Source organism: Protopterus annectens, chromosome 4.part1 (assembly GCF_019279795.1).
Source record: "Protopterus annectens isolate FY-2018-M chromosome 4.part1, PAN1.0, whole genome shotgun sequence".
NCBI classification, from domain to species: domain Eukaryota; kingdom Metazoa; phylum Chordata; order Ceratodontiformes; family Protopteridae; genus Protopterus; species Protopterus annectens.
In genome coordinates this window covers 688759372-688776366 of record NC_056734.1, presented here as the reverse complement: position 1 = coordinate 688776366, position 16995 = coordinate 688759372, and the positions used below count along the sequence as shown (strand labels likewise).

General features: G+C 42.5%; 1 protein-coding gene across 2 annotated transcripts in view; it reads right to left on the bottom strand.

The window, feature by feature from the left end:
• Positions 1–16995, bottom strand: part of LOC122801015 (NACHT, LRR and PYD domains-containing protein 1a-like) — a 1015111-nt gene that overhangs the window by 288227 nt on the left and 709889 nt on the right. For both annotated transcript variants that reach the window (XM_044070467.1, XM_044070468.1), the window contains one exon: positions 8424–8668. In XM_044070467.1, the coding sequence (XP_043926402.1) occupies positions 8424–8668 (245 nt within the window). The remainder of the gene's footprint in view (positions 1–8423; positions 8669–16995) is intronic.

Sequence of the window (16995 nt, the reverse complement as noted above, 5' to 3'; positions counted from 1 at the left end):
GTGTAGGCTGAGGTAAGGTTTTAGCAGTAAGATGCTTGAACTTGCTGGCTGCCTTAGCACGTGTGTAGGCCTTGATAGACATGGACATGGGAGGCCTAGCCGCTCCACGTGCAGGAGTGACCTTATCAACAGCAATGGTCTCGGGCATTTCCTCGGTTTCAGTATCCGGAGGAAAATCAATAACTGGCGTCGGAGTGGCCTCCGGTATCGGAGGTATCGGTAATGCGGTGTCTTCGGTTCGGAGCGGTGGAATAACCGCCTCAGAGGGAACCGGGGCACTCGCGGTTAGTTTTGGCGTGGTGTCGGTGGAAGACGCGGGCCGAGGATGTCGGTCCCGGTCTTTTCGTTTCTTAGGAGTCTGCGTTGTCGGTTGTTCCGACGGCATTGTATAATCAAATTTTTCGCCGAAAAAGTCTTCAGCGAACTCCGGCCGGCGCCTGAGAGTGCGCTTATTGAAGCGAGCACCGGCGGCACATGCTGAGACATCGTGGTCTGGGCCAAGGCAAGGGAGGCAGTAAGAGTGGAAATCCTTATGAGGTATTTGTTTACCACAAGACAAACAATTATTTACTTTTTCAGTAATTTCTGACATTGGCTAAGGCAACAAAAGGTCCCCAACGGGGTACTTAGCTTTTTTGATGACTTCGGTTTCGAAGAATACAGGAGCTGACCGACCGGCACTTGCGAACTGCTTCTGCTTCGGGCACCGCGCGGCAAGAAAGACTGAAGAAGATGGCGTCGGCTGATGCTTATGTACTCCAGCCGCTCTGACGTCAGAGAGAAATGCGACATCAGCAGACGTCGGACCCAGACTTTGGAATCCGGCCGACCGAGGGCTGCCTGAGGCAGGACAACCCATATGTTATGACTGCAGTTGCATTCTTGAAGGACATCTGGGTCGGGTCCAATGTCTGCAAGTCCCCTATATCTTTGTTTATGAGCTCCATTATGATCCTCTCCATAGCTTTGCAGACTAGACTTGTTAAGCTTATGGGGCAGTAATTACCAGGGTCCGTAGAGGTACCGCCTTTGTGGAGTGGGACCACAGTTGCCGTACGCCACTCCTTGGGCACGTATCCTGTGGTAAGGCTGAGATTAAACAGCTGCCTTATGTGCGGGTTTAATTCCTCATTTAGCTCGTGTAGCACACAGCCGGGGACACCATCCAGTCCCATTGATGCTGTGTTTTTAGCTTCAGAGAGAGCAGCTTTCACCTGCACATTTGAGATGTCTGGGAGGCTACACTCCGCTGGGATAGTTATCTCTCCTTTAGGGGGGGAGAGGGGAGTGAAGTTTGCACTGAACCTGTCTGCCAGTATGTTGGCAATGTCTGTGGGTTCAGTGATTTTTGTATCATTTTGGACTAATTCTGAGCATATCTGGGAGTTTCCACCCACGTTCCTAATATAGCTGAAAAAGGCCTTATGATTGTCCTTTGAATCCATGGCAATTTTTCTCTCACAATTGGCCTTAGTTGATTTTATGAGTGCTCGTATTTTTTTACTAATAATGATCAGGGGTGACTTCCCTTTTATGGATTTTGTTCTATCATGTAATAGCTTTCTCCTCTTATTGTAAAGTTTGTTAATGGCTGGGGTCCACCAGACTGGATGTTTGCCCTTTATGGAAAGAGTCTTGGTTTTATTTGGGATTGCCTGATCCATGCAGTCCTGGAGGTGTTCATAGAAGGCATTTGTAAGGGCTTCCGCAGCTTGGGTTGTGGTTTCCACTGGCTCAGGGGCCTTGAAGGATACCACACCAGTCTTGAGTAGTGTGAAGTTTGCTTTAGAGAAGTTCTTCACTGTGGTCTTTTTTGTTTGGGGTGGGGGCGGGATGTGGATTTCTAGTGAGATTAGTTTATGATCAGATCTCACCAATGAGGGATATACTTCCGGTGTGGAGCATTTTGTCCCCATGTATGTGATAATGAGATCTAGTATATTTTCTCCTCTCGTGGGAACAGTGACTAGCTGTTCCATGGCATTTGAATTTATGAACTCCAAGAACCGTTGGGCTAGAAAGTTAGGGCTTGAGTAATGTTCCCAGTCTATATTCGGGTAGTTGAAGTCACCCAATATGATGGTGTTTGGAGATACATTTATACCCTCCAGTGTCTTCAGGAAGGCTGTGTGGGGTTCCTGAGTTTGATAGGGTGGCCTGTAGCATGCTACAATTTGTAGAGAAGTTTTGCCTATGGTTAGTTGCACCTGGATGGTTTCCGAAGCTTCGTGCGTTGCCACCAACCTGGAGGTGTGGGTATCCTTTATGAATATGGATACACCCCCTCCTTTTGTGGTGTGGTCCGGGTTTTGGGGCCGGAACGCATGATATGAGGTAAAACCTAATAGTGCCGGGGTGCTCTCAGGAGCCTTGAACCAGGTTTCAGATACAGCACAGACATTGATGTTCTCCATACTGAGAAGGGCCTAGAGTGCGTGCATTTTGAGATTTAGACTTCTGGCATTGAGCAGCATTACCCTCAGTTTCTTCCCATTTTTGTTTTCTAGGGTGGTAGGTTTAGAATTTGAGCCTTGCCTAAAAAAGGCACTATGGGGGTGGCAAGAGCCTTATCCAATATCCGGAATCCCAGGGGTGACAGGTGCAAGCCATCCCTTGCGAAGCAGCGTGGCTTGTCAAGCATGTCATCCCAGGCAGACAGACACTGGATCCCCTTTGAATGACACCAGACATTAAGCCAATTGTTAAAGCTGATCATCTTGTCTCTATATTGTGGCAACATTCTTGGTGAAGGAAGGATACTGCTCAGGGTCAGGGTCATACCTGCCTGGGCTACATAATCAGAGATCTCCTCTATGTCTCTTTTCATGTAGTCCAGGGAGGTACGTCTCAGGTCGTTCACACCAGCATGGACAATGACTGTGTCATATTTGTACTTGCCGTGGAGGGACCCGAGTGCTTGTGTTATGTGGCGGATTCTAGCGCCCAATAGGCAGCTTACTGTGACCCTCTCCTTGTTCAGCCTGGTGAGTGGGACGTCAGTGTGTCTGACTATGGAGTCACCTATGACAAGTATGTTTGGTGTTGTATTTGGCCTTAAGGGCTGTGACTGCTTTGCACACTGATTTTGTGGTTTATGTGTTGCTTGTGGGGTGTCTTGAGGTAGCAGTTGTTTGGGTGTCTGCTGTGGAGGCCTCTGCTGTTTAGGTAAATTTTTACTCAGAGCCTCCGAGTATGTGTTTGTGTGTTTATGTGTTTGATTCAGTGGTGTGGTAGCATTATGTGAGGCTGGTTTTGTGGTGTGTGTAGTTGCCTTCTCTTCCTGTCTGGTCTTGCCAGTCCTGAGTTGAGAGAGCTCAGCCTCCAGTTTGGCTAAATAGCTGCATCTCTCGCAAGTATTTGTGTTATGTGGGAGGAGGAGAGGGTTGTCTGTGTACATGAGGCAATTGTAACATTGCCTCAATATTCCCAGATTCACCAACTGGGCAGGAGAGGACGCCAGCATCTGGCCCTTCGACATGCTAGAAAAATTAAGAAGTTAGGTATGAGACTGAATAAGAGAGGACTTAGTAAGGAAGTGGGTACTCCTGGGGGGGTTTCGCAAGTGAGGGACTTTGTATAATATAGAAGGGACAAGTGCTGAGCTTTTTTTTTTTTTTTTTTGAAAAAAAAAAAAAAACTTTTAGGAACAAGTGCTGCGCTTTTTAGTCAAGGGATATACTGTTTAGGTTACTAGTAGAGCAGTTCTAAGGGAAAAAATGAAGAACAGACTTTATGGAGCCAGAAAAAGTTTAACCTTGTTAAACCAGCGCTGCCCGATGCTGCTCTAGTGGCAACTCCACGCTAAAGCGTGCTTTATAGCAGGGGGCTGGAAAAGGCCACTCCTCTGAGGACAAACAGGCAGCTCAGTACTCCCCACTCCCACTGGTGAGTAAAGAAACTTCCCCCTGACCAAACAAAGAAAATGGAGAAGTACAGGAACCAAGACAAAGCCCAGGGATCAGCAAAATCTGATCACTGGAACAAACTAGCCAGGAAAGTTAGGAGAACAAGAATATTTTTTTGTTTTTTTTTCAAGTTTTTTTTCACAGACAGAACAGAAAACACAATAAATGCTTTGCTTTTCGATTAAATGCTATCAAAAGCTAGTACACTTGAGTGTATTAGCCTGTAGTTTAACTTTTAAGCAAATTAAACTAAGAAGTGCAACCAACAATTAAAGCTTATAAAAACAGGAAAAACAGGTAATACCACTATAAAATAGACAGACACAGTCATCGAATAACACAAACGGTCGAAAAATGCAAGAAAAAATACTTAAAATCTGGAAAGTTGCTTTTTCTGTCCTCTGCTGCTCTAGGAACTCTGCTGGATACCACAAGGAGCTGTGCTGAGTTCTCTACAGCCAGAAAAGCCAAAGCCTGCCAAAGCGTGCTTTATAGCAGGGGGCTGGAAAAGGCAGGAAATGACCCAAAATGGCCACTGAACTACAAGTTACTGTCTTAAACCACTCCTCTGAGGACAAACAGGCAGCTCAGTACTCCCCACTCCCACTGGTGAGTAAAGAAACTTCCCCCTGAGCAAACAAAGAAAATGGAGAAGTACAGGAACCAAGACAAAGCCCAGGGATCAGCAAAATCTGATCACTGGAACAAACTAGCCAGGAAAGTTAGGAGAACAAGAATATTTTTTGTTTTTTTCAAGTTTTTTTCACATACAGAACAGAAAACACAATAAATGCTTTGCTTTTCGATTAAATGCTATCAAAAGCTAGTACACTTGAGTGTATTAGCCTGTAGTTTAACTTTTAAGCAAACTTAAACTAAGAAGTGCAACCAACAATTAAAGCTTATAAAAACAGGAAAAACAGGTAATACCACTATAAAATAGACAGAAACAGTCGTCGAATAACACAAATGGTCGAAAAATGCAAGAAAAAATACTTAAAATCTGGAGAGTTGCTTTTTCTGTCCTCTGCTGCTCTAGGAACTCTGCTGGATACCACGAGGAGCTGTGCTGAGTTTGGACGCAAATGTGTCAATTTTAAATTTTGATAGGCAAAAAAATATTTTATAAGAATGTTCTTTAGGTTGTGGGTAATAAGTCTGTTAGTTACTCAAAGTTTGCTGCTCGGGTGGAACTGTTTGCATACTGCTTCTGCTCACTTCATAAAAGAGTAAGGCATCATTGTTAGAAATATATTATGCATTGTGCTGTCTGAATTAATAGCATCCAGGGAAAAATATGAGATAATGTTTTTTATATTTAAAACTGATCACTCTTTCCCCGAGTTGCACCAACCCTGAAATGAGAATAATACAATAAGGGGACGTGGATATGCAGGGGAGAGCTAGACATCTAGCAAAAAAATATTGTGTTCATGTTCAGTTTACATTCTTTTTGCTCTAAGTTATAAAGCTGCAGGTTTACAAAGTTAAACAATTTACCTACTCAAGGTTGTCAGTTTCATTGAATATTTGCAAGGCAGCGGTGATATGAGAAATGTCATGTTGAGAACAGTATATCTGTTTACTTAGACAAATGTAATATTTTACTGCGTAGAGAATCACTGGTGAGGCAAATAATGTATGTCAATGACATAAACCAAACCAATGTGTAATTACAAGGAGGCAGATGGTTGTAGACTCTCCTGTAGTACAGCTCTATCAAAACCTGTCTCATCTCTTCAGTCTCTATAATGGGCCTCCAGTATGTATTGCTTTTAATATGGAGGGCAATCCATGTTACGACTAAAATGTCTTGAGTGGAAATATCTGTAAAGTATATTGCAGAATAACAACTACGCTAATTATTTGATTAAGATAAGATTTGTTTAGTAATATGAACGCCTTATTTTCCCTTGACAAATGACACAAAAGAGTTTGTCATATTTCATGGAAAAAGGTATCTTTCTAGTAAAGTATCTCTGCAGCCTGTGGACACTGTTTCCCTATTCTGATAGCTTGAGTAGTAGTGCACTGATAAGTGACATGACCGGTTTAAGAGAAACAGCAAAAATCACTTTATGCACAACGGAAGGATTCGTTTTTAAGGATACCATGTCAAGGAGGTTTACACATTAGTGGCTGCAATTATGAAATTTTTTGCAGAGGTGACCGCCACTATGAAACATTTTTTGTTTTCCATAAAATGTACTTCCGGTACATTGTGTACTGGTTCAAAGACAACTAAAGCCATTTTTCTAACATGACATATAAACCTTAAATTGAGGATACTGCTCTTCATGAAGTTTTTAACTACAGGCCCGTTGAAGAAGCTTTTAACAGTGGACTCAGGTGCAATTTCAGGATAAGCTGGAAATTAGGCTGATACAGCAAATTCATATACTTTGAGGAATAAGCAAACGTGTACATTAATAAATGATTTAAGTATTCAAACAGCTTTGGAATAGATCAACATTTAGATATGAAGTCTTACTCTTCTGTCCAACAGGAAAATGTCTTCCATTTTTGAAATTATAATTTTTCAGTAGTACATCTCTTAGTCTCATTGAGGCTCTGTAGGGCTTTGGAAGAAAAGGCAACACTGTTTAGAATTAGAAACCTACCCAACATGCGGAAAAACAAGTTTTCACCAAGAGTAGCACAGTTTCATATAGATGAAAATGTGACAAAAGGCAGCTAGTTCCACTTACTAGATCCCTAACATGTACAATACAGTCAATATTTTACAGGAAGGTCAAGCTCCATTTCACTCACCCAACATTCATACTTACACACACGCACACACACACTTAATTGTAACAACTCAGTGTCTGCACAACCTCATGGAGGATGAAATACAAATTTCTGTTTGTGGTTATGTAGTCTTAGTGTCTGTTGGGAAGGTTGCAAGGAGGCTTGCCTCCCTGCAAAAACATTTTAAAGGAAAATTTGTTGCAATGTTCTCTCCCTCACTGTCTTCTGAATTAACAATGGACCTTTACCGGAATACTGCAGGGATTCATGACTGCAGTATTCACTACTGTCAGACTAGTACGGTGATAATCAATGAAATGAGTTTTTAGGAGATCATTGATACCACTAAATGTTGCTCACTTTCTATACATAGAATAAAAGGATAAAAGATTATCAGAACAAATATTAAAGATGTCTGGAACAGCAGAATAAAATAAGCAGTACATACACAGAAAATTAAATCTGGTAGTCTTAAGTAGGTAGCAGTACGTACAATGATAAGTAGTGTAAGAATGTTATAATAATCTATTACTTGCAACATCAGAGGAAGATGTATTATAACCACACAATGAAAATGTTCTAAATGTCATAACTATAGTCAACATCTACATAATAAACACATTATGGCAAACCATTAAAGTAGGAGAATCTAGCATTACAGTAAAAGGATACTGGTGTAGTGTTGTGTTTATGAGCATTATTGGGGGGACAGAATTCATTTAGTAAGACAATGCATCACATCAGCTCCCATTCAAAGCTCTGCAACAGACAGTTTTCTCCTATCCTGTTATAGATAACTTTAACTTTTAAGCCAAAAAAAAAAAAAAAAAGAATTCTCTGGAGCCGAAGTACCCAAATCAAGTTTTTGGTACTGAAAAACAAGTTGTGAAGCCAGGTTTCTGCTCTCAAGACAAAATAAGCCCCACTTCTGTGACCACCAGTTTTACTACTACTTATTAGTGATCTGGATATTCAGAGATGTCTGCTCAGCATCTATAATATGCACTAAAAAAATGCAAAGAGTAAGATTTACTTTGTTTAATACTATTTTGCATATGGTTGTGAGACATCTTCCTGAAGTGCGTAATATTAAAATGCTAGCTGTGTGATACACAGTCTTACGTTACCTCGCTTATCTTAACTCCCATGGAAAACAGAGGCATCCACAGGCTGTATGACTTTCAGCAGCTCTACAATGGCAATGATCCACTTATGGACACAGGCTACCAGTGATGCAAATGATGTCCTGCATCTGTGCAAGTTTATTGTAGAATTATCATTTAATACACTTACACAGAATGCAATGTTAAGAAATGCTGATGACAGCTGTAAATATATCAAGGCAAAATGGTGTTCCTACCAACATAGGAGAAAAAGTCCTGAATAGTGCATAGGATAAACAGTCAGAACTATACTATGAGTAAACAAAATACATTTTTGGCATTTTCCTACTCTTTTGTTCAAGTTTGTGTCAAACTAGTGGCAACAGGGTAGATATGTGGTTGTCAGACCGTCATTACCCAGACAAGACTATCTTAGGACAAATACTTAGAAAAGCTAAATGCCTGCAATATCAAATCTTTTGAATGCAAGAAGGTCTGCTAAACCCCTCCATAAATGCAGTCACTATAAAAGTTACTAAACAAATACGTAATCTGCCATCACATCTGAGCACATAATGACAGCGAAAGAAAACTACTGTTAACTGGTGCTACAGAGACTTACAAAATAAAATACAGAAATATAATGCATTTCAAGAAAAACTACCTTTATAACAGAAGCACTGTTAGCAGCCACATAAACACGAAATGAATGAGGGTCATCTATAACTTTGTAAAGCAGTACTGCTCCATGATGCTGTACAGCCTCTGATGTCTGAATAAGTGGCCCCACAGGAGAAAGCGAGCTGACGTTCCATTTAATATGTGTTGCAGAATGATCGACAGATGGTTCTACTTGTGGAACATTTTCTCTCATATGCAAAACTCCAAATTTTACATCCGAATCATGATCTGTAATGAACGTGAAAAAGAACAGCTTTATAAAATATTAATCTGAGCTGATCTTTGACAGGGCCTTCTGCAATGGGAGGAAAGTACAGTTGTATAAGTTAATCTTACTGTAACAGTAGATGTTCAAATGTTCACTGCTGCAGTAGCCTTAGCTATATGCGGTTATATCCTGCCAAAGATATGACAGCTGGTCAGCTTCCAAAGCTTCAGAGCACCTTCCATGTACCTAAAAGTACAGTTATGTACCTACCATAAATGTAGATGTTCGAGTGCTAATACAGCTGCAGTCATAACAGATGGGTTCTCCTGCCGTCAGGCGGGTCCTCGGTCGGCCGAATTCCAAAGTCTATCGCTTCTTCCCTGACGTCAGTGCGATAGGGGTATAAAAGAACCAGCCGACGCCATTTTCTTCAGTTTTTCTTGCCCCAGATGTCAGGTGCCCCCAGAAGGAAGGCAATACATACATTTGTGTAATAAAGCAATGCCATATAATCAAAATACAGTAGTTGCAAGCAAATACACCATAAATGAATACCCCAATCAGGTTGTATGAGGAGGTGTTAGCCAAAAGGCCTGTCCCAAGAGGGGAAGGAGGGAGGGAAACCTGGACTGCAGCTGTATTAGCACTCGAACATCTACATTTATGGTAGGTACAAAACTGTACTATGTTCATCATGCATACAGCTGCAGTCATAACAGATGGGTAGAATCCCAAAGCTAAGAAAGGGGTGGTAGGCACTAGGTGGAACTAGGAGGAGCCAGGATGCCCTGCAAGACTGCCGTGGCAAAGCCTGCTCTAGTTTTGGAGTATAATGGTAGGTGGTAGTGCTTGGGGAACGTATGCACAGAACTCCAAGTTGCTGCTTCCAAAATATCTTTGGTAGGAACTCCTCTGAGGAAAGCTGCAGAGGTAGCTGTGGCCCTTGTGGAGTGAGATCTGATGCCTGCAGGTACAGTTTTACCATGAAAAGAGTAACAAAAGCGTATGCAGTGGGCTATCCATTTTGAAATTGTCTGTTTGAAAATTGGCTTCCCTTGAGCTCCTATAGCATAGGACACAAATAGCTGTTCTGATTTTCTGAAAGGCTTTGTTCTGCCCAAATAATAACGCAGCTGTCTGTGGATGTCCAAGGAATGTAGTAGTCTCTCCCCTTTGTTTTGAGGATTAGGGTAAAAGGTAGGTAAGTGTATAGCCTGATTCAAAGCTACCCTGGATACCAACTTTGGCATAAAGGACGGGTTGGTTCGTAAGGAAACTCTGTCCTGATGGAAGATGATAAAAGGCTGCACAGCCATGAGGGCTTGTAGTTCTGATACCCTACGAGCTGAGGTGATAGCCAGAAGGAAAGCTGTTTTCCAGGACAAATATTGCAAATCTGTTGAGGCAGCTGGCTCAAAAGGAGGCAAGGTCAGCTTTTCTAGAATGAAATTGATGTCCCAAGCAGGTACTGGTTGTTTCCTTGAGGGTTTTATATTCTTAGCCCCTCTGAGGAACTGTCTTAAGAGGGGGTGAGAGAATAAAGGTGGATCAGTGTTGTATTCTGCAGAAATGGCTGAGGCATGGATTTTGATGGAGGAGAACGAAAGTCCACTGCTTAGCAGCTCAGCTAGATACTGTAATATTTGAGGTAAATTCAGTTTTCCAGGATTCTGGCCCTTTTTCTCATTCCAGGCACAAAACCGTTTCCATTTTGCGGAGTAAGCTTTTCAAGTAGACGGCCTTCTGGCCTCCAAAATGACATCCAGCACCTCCTTGGAGAGCCGGGTCTGTTGTGATGTTAAGGAATCTTCAATGCGGCCAGATTGAGTGTTTTCAGCTGACTGTGAAGAGTTTTGAAGCTGTGCTGAGTCAGAAGAAGAGGCATTAGAAGTAGGGTCCATGGAGGGGAATGCGTCAGGCTCCTCAGGGGTGGGTACCAGTGCTGTCTTGGCCAGTCTGGAGCAATGAGAATCATCTTTGGTCTGTCTGCTCTGGTTTTTAATAGAACTTTGGGCAGCAGAGGAAGAGGTGGAAAGGCATAAACTGTCACTGTTGTCCAACTGAAAGAGAGAGCGTCCACTCTCCAGGCCTTTGGATGAAAAGTCCTTGAGCAGAATTTTGTCAATTGGTGATTTTTGTGGGAGGCAAAGAGATCTATGTCTGGCCTTCCCCATGCTTGAATTATCTCTGCAAAAACTTGAGGATGCAACTTCCATTCGTGTGGATCTGTCATATTTCTGCTTAGGTTGTCTGCCAGCATATTTTCCTTGCCTGGAAAGTACTGTGCTTGAAGTTCGATTTGTAATTCCAGAGCCATGTTCCAAAGTGACATGGCCAGCCTGCATAGGGGGTATGAATGGGTTCCTCCCTGTTTGTTTACGTACCACATTACTGTGGTGTTGTCTGTCCTTATCAATAGTTGACCTGGATGCAGAAGGTCTTTGAAAGCTATAATAGCATTTATTACTGCTAGCATTTCCTTTTGATTGATGTGAAGGTGCTTTTCTTTTTGGGACCATTTGCCCTGAATGCACCGATCTGTCATGTGCGCCCCCCCAGGCGTAGTCCGAGGCGTCTGTTGTGATGACTTGATTTGCTTGAGGCTTGCAGAATGGGAGACCTGTGTTTGTTTGGCATGTTTGAGCCCACCACAGAAATTCCTTTTGAAGACATGGAATTAGTGGTATTATTGTTTCCAAACTGTGGCTGTGTTGAGACCATAGGTTTTTCAGGTACCATTGAAGTTTCCTCATATGCAGCTTTGCACACGGGATTAGTAGGATGCAAGATGCCATGAATCCCAGAGCCTGCAGGATTTTCCTTGCAGTCAGCCTGGTGAAATTTGCTAGTGTTCTGAAGTATTGAGTTAGTTGCCCCTGCTTCTCTGGCGTGAGGTAGGCCATCTGGGTGTTTGTGTCCAAGTTGGCACCCAGGAAAATTATTTTCTGAGAGGGTATTAGCCTTGATTTCTTTTTGTTGACTGTGTATCCCAGAGAATTCAACAACATTATTCCAAAAGCCAGATGTTTCAGAAGTATGTGCTTGCTGTCCGCTTGGATCAGGCAGTCGTCCAAATATGGGTATATTTGTATCCCTTGAAGTCTACAGTAGGCAATTACTGATGCCAGGCATTTTGTGAATACTCTGGGCACAGTAGATAAGCCAAAGGGCAATGCAGAGAATTGATAATGGGTTGAACCTGCAAGAAATCTGAGGTATCTTCTGCAATTTTGTCTGATTGGGAACTGCAGGTATGCCTCCTTGAGGTCCAATGTTACCAGCCAGGACTTCTTGCCCAGCATGGGAAGAAGCTGCTGTAATGTGAGCATCTTGAATTTTGATGCAGTAAAATGTGTTTAGGATGGATAGGTCCAAAATAGGTCTCCAATCTTTTCCCTTCCTTGGTACCAGGAATAGTCTGGAATAAAAACCTTGACCTTGTTCGTGAGTAGGTACCTCCTGAATAGCTTTCATGTCCATGAGATCTGAAATTTGTCTTTGTGCCTCTGCCCTTTGATTATGTGGCAGGTTTGGCATGCCTCTCATTTCTGGAAGGGTGTGAAAATGGAATCTGTAGCCTCTGTTTATAATGTCCAGGATCCATTTGTCTTTTGTGACAATATGCCAATTTTTTGAAAATAATGCCAGTTTTCCGCCTAAGGGTGCTGCCATTTGAGCCTTGCTTGGCATGCAAAGGGGAAAGTCATTGGACTTGCTTTCTGAATGGCTGCGAACTATCCTCACCACCTCTTTGTGTAGCAGCTTGCCATTGTCTGCCTCTAAACGATCCTTGAGATTGCCCTCTGCCCCTCGGGCGCCTGTATCTACCTCTTTGGGGTCTGTCCGTGGCTGGAAAGGACCAATTTTTGGAAGGCCAATTTCTACTGAAACGTGGAGGTTGTACCTGTAGAAAATCTTTCACTGTTTGCATTGATTTAGCCTTTTCCTCCATTTTCTTTAATACCTCCTCAGCTTTAACACCAAATAATACATCCTTTTGTAGAGGGGCATCTAGTAATTTAGCTTTGACATGATCTGGTAAGGTTTGCTCCTTGAGCCAGGCATGTCTATGTATGACTGATCCTGTAACAGCAGCTCTACATGAGGCCTCTAGAGCATCAAAACCACATTGCAAGGTATGTTTACCCACTTGTTCTGAAATTATGCATCAAATCCTGCAACTCCTTCAAGTCTGGCTGTTCAGGTTGTGACATTTTACTTCTCAACTGTGATAACAGAAACTGTTGGTACTTTAGCATATGGAACTGGCAATTTAATGCTCTCATGGTTAAGGTGGCCGAGGTGAATACCTTATTTCCCCACCTTTCTAAGGATCTGGAATCTTTCTCGGAAGGTAATGGATTTTTAGCAGTGGAGGCCTTAATTCCCTTGGGGCCCTGTGAGATAGTTTCTGGGTCAGCCGCATGGCTTTTGTATAAAAATTGGTGAGAGTCAGGAACCCGGTAGTACCTGTCAGTCTTGACTGGGGCTGGAGGTAAAGAATCCGGGTTAAGGCAGGCCTCCGAGTACACATCATCTAGTATGTCTAAGACAGGAGGTATAGCAGAGGCCTGTGCTGAGGTAGCAAGAGAAAATCCCTAAGCCTTTTCTTGGAATCTGAGTACTCTTGGCCTTTCCAGTGGAAGTGTTCCCTTAAGGTATGCAAGGTTTCCCCAAATAAGTAATCCTCTGGAGGGGAGACAGAGGGAATGGACTCCTCTGCATCAGAATCTTCAAAAGGGGAGTAAGAATGTTCCTGTTCATCAGAGTGCTCTGAAATAATGGAGGCCTGGTCAGAGGAGGGGGATTCTTCCTCCACTCTGGGCCTTCTGTCCGGGGGGGGGTTTGAGAACCCCTGATAAGAGTAATTAAATCCTCAGCCATTTTAAGCATCTGTTTTTTAGGCATGGAGCCTGGAGAAGGGCCCTGTGTAGCTTGTCTCTTAGAATGCATGGCTGCTTTAGACTTAGTGAAAGCCTTGATGGAAAAGGAAGAGGAAGGTCTGAAGACACCTTGCGAGGAGGCAGACCTGTCTACATTTTGAGATTCACCACCAAGAGTGGCTTCGGTATTTGTAGTCGGGGTGTGGGCCGAGGAGCTTGCGACCTCGGGCACAGAAGACACCGCCAATGAAGTGTCGTCGGTAGGCAGGGGCTGCGTAGGCACCTCACTGAGAACCGGACCACCTGTAGTCGGCTTTGGCGTGGTGTCGGTAGAGGCCGCGGACCTCGTGTGTCGGTCCTTATCTTTGCGTTTTTTAGACAAAACTGGAGTCGGAGTATCCGACGACATAATATAGTTAAATTTTTTGCAAAAATAGTGCTGGGCGAACTCCGCCCGGCGCTTAATGGTGTGTTTGTTGAATGTAGCACAAAAACGACAGACCGAGACGTCGTGGTCTGGGCCTAAGCAAGGAATGCAGAGGGAATGAAAATCCTTATGCGGTATTTGCTTCCCACATGAAATACAATTATTATCTTTATCTGACATCGGTCTGAGGCAAGAAAAGTTTCCCCAATGGGGTACTTAGCTTTCAAGAAGACTTCGGTTGCAAAATTTTCGTAATTTCAGGAGCTGGCCGACCGGCACTTGCGAACTGCTTCTGCTTCGGGCAACCGTGCGGCAAGAAAGACTGAAGAAAATGGCGTCGGCTAGTTCTTTTATACCCCTGTCACACTGTCGTCAGGGAAGAAGCGACGACAACCGACGCCGGACCTAGACTTTGGAATTCGGCCGACCGAGGACCCGCCTGACGGCAGGAGAACCCATCTGTTATGACTGCAGCTGTATGCACGATGAACATCTGTTAAGCAGCTCGAGCTGAGCTAACTGAAAGACAAGATGCGGTGTGAAGGCCTTCAGAGCTTTCTTGCAAGCATATAGAAGGATACTATGCCCTGAAAGGACTGTGCTAAGAACAATAAAAAACAAATGTCCATACCCTGGCATAAAAACACACCAGAAAGAATGAGGATGGAAGCAGGGAGCGTCTGCTGCAGCAGTGATCATTCAGACATCTACTGTTGTGTTAACTTCAACTTACACATCTGTACAATGTTCATCATATTGATCACTGTTGCAGACATCTTAGCTATCTGGGTAGATTACCATGGCTAACTACAGTTGGAAGGTGGAAGGGGAGGAGTCCAGGTATCACTGCAGAATGCTCCTTCGCAAAGCTTGCTCTGGACCTACAGAAGGAATTAATCTTACAGTGCTTTGTAAAAGCATGTACAGAGACCAAGTACCAGCTTCTAAAGTACTTCTAGAATATAGAACCACAGAATAAGTAGTCCTAAATGGGTGCTGGTTACGTTGTTGGTACCAATTAGAAAACTTTTACCATTTGCTAATATATAACATTCCAGTAGCAGGCTTTCCATGAGTATCTGCTGCACACCCTCAGTAAACAGGAGCTTACAAGTTTTCTTCCCCAAAGGGAACTTATCTCCCAGCAAAGGAAATCACAAGCTGAACATCAATCCTCAAATGCCTCAGAGAAGCAAACTGCTAAGGATACAGCAACAGGCATCAATATGATGAACATCACTTAAGTACCTTATTCTTGTACCACTGTAGTCGCTGTTTTGTAAATAAACCAAAAACTGCCAAAAAGGATGGTAGACTGCTAAAAAATAAAAAACGTGAGTGCTTTCATCTTCACATAAAATACTTCATCAGACTGTCAGTAAAACCAAAACATTTCAAATAAGATCCAAATTCATTAAAACCAGCACATGATCATTTTAGTGTACTAACTTCTCTGCCTCAATTTTCATTTATAATTAACTCTATCATTTAAGCAGGTTTTACACAAGCATTTAAATGTATACACCAATCAAATCCAAAATGGAAAAAGTGAAAGTCTTGTTACTCTGTCTGGATAACTAAGTGAGCCTAGCTGTCTAATTCTCTTGTTTAGGAAATGTTGAGGTCTTTCAAAATAGGATAGTGTTTTTGAAGATACATATTGATCACAGCATTACATTCAAGGATCTGCCAAATAATGCAGGACTAAGAGATCTTTGGGTCTTGAGGATATACCTTTGACAAATAAATGGGTAATTAGAAAATATTCCCTTACTGTAAATACTACCAGAAGATAAAAGGGCTATTCACTCTTGATAAAACTGCCTAGATCACTACAAACTGCAATCACTGGGAAAGACTTGCACTCCAGATGTGATTGCACTACATACATTTGTTTCGTTAAGTACATGGCCACAAAATGTCCAAATCATCACCAAAAGGTGATGACTTCACTGTGTCTTTCATGAAGAATATAATAATTTTGGGGGAATAAATAACAGCACCCAATTTACAGTCATCTGCAAACCTTGGACATCTGTCTTCAGTTAAGAGAAATGTGCCAAACAGAAGTAAATCAGCATACAGCCCAGAGGGGACTCTACTACTAACTAATCTGTTAGCTAAGAAGGTAAAAATCAACTTTATGTCTATGATAAGATAGCCAATCAGCAATCCACTGAGTGCTATAAGGGTTAATATTTAAGCTGATAAGTTTATCAGCAATGCTTATACGGGAATTTGTTCCCAATACCTTATCAAGGCTAAGATAGGTATCATGGACAGAATGACCCTAATATATGGCATCAGTTACGCCCTCAAAAAAGTTACCCAAACTAAGCAAGCAAGCCCTACAACTCACAAACTATAGTGACTAGGATCCAGTGCTTGTAAACTACCTGTTTCACTGTTAACAAGACTAAATTTCTGTTCTATGTTTTTACATACAATACTAAAGTGGCTAATGGGATGATGATATAAAAGGGTCAGTTATAACACCACCCTTATATATATAAGCATGCAAGTACCACAATTGGTGCTCTTCAGAATTTAAGTGCCTACCTTGTGGACAAGCTAAGATTAAAACTCTGAAGGAAGGCAACAATAATGTACTTAACTCTAATAACATGGAAGCCTCCAGTACTGTCTGAGCTTATGAAGCTATTATTTTTAGCTTTGGTAATGTCTTTCAGGATGTGGTCCACAATGACTGAGTGTAAGGGACATTTATTTATTTATTTATTTATTGTTGACTGGGTTGGTCCTATTAGGATCACCTTTTTTACGGGAGACCTGAGTTGATATTTATACTACTAGAAGAAGTTTGGCCACGGTATTGGGGAATTTCAACTACTCGTTGTGAGTGGGACCCATTTTGCACGAGCCCTTCTTGTTTCCATTCCAGAGAAACGGGGAGGTAGATGGACAGAGAAGCAGATAATGGAGTGGTGAGAGAAGTGGAGGAGCAAGCTAATAGCGAGTCCTGAGAATGCGTGTGGGATTCTGAGGAGATATTTCACAAAAATCTGTTTGATGGACA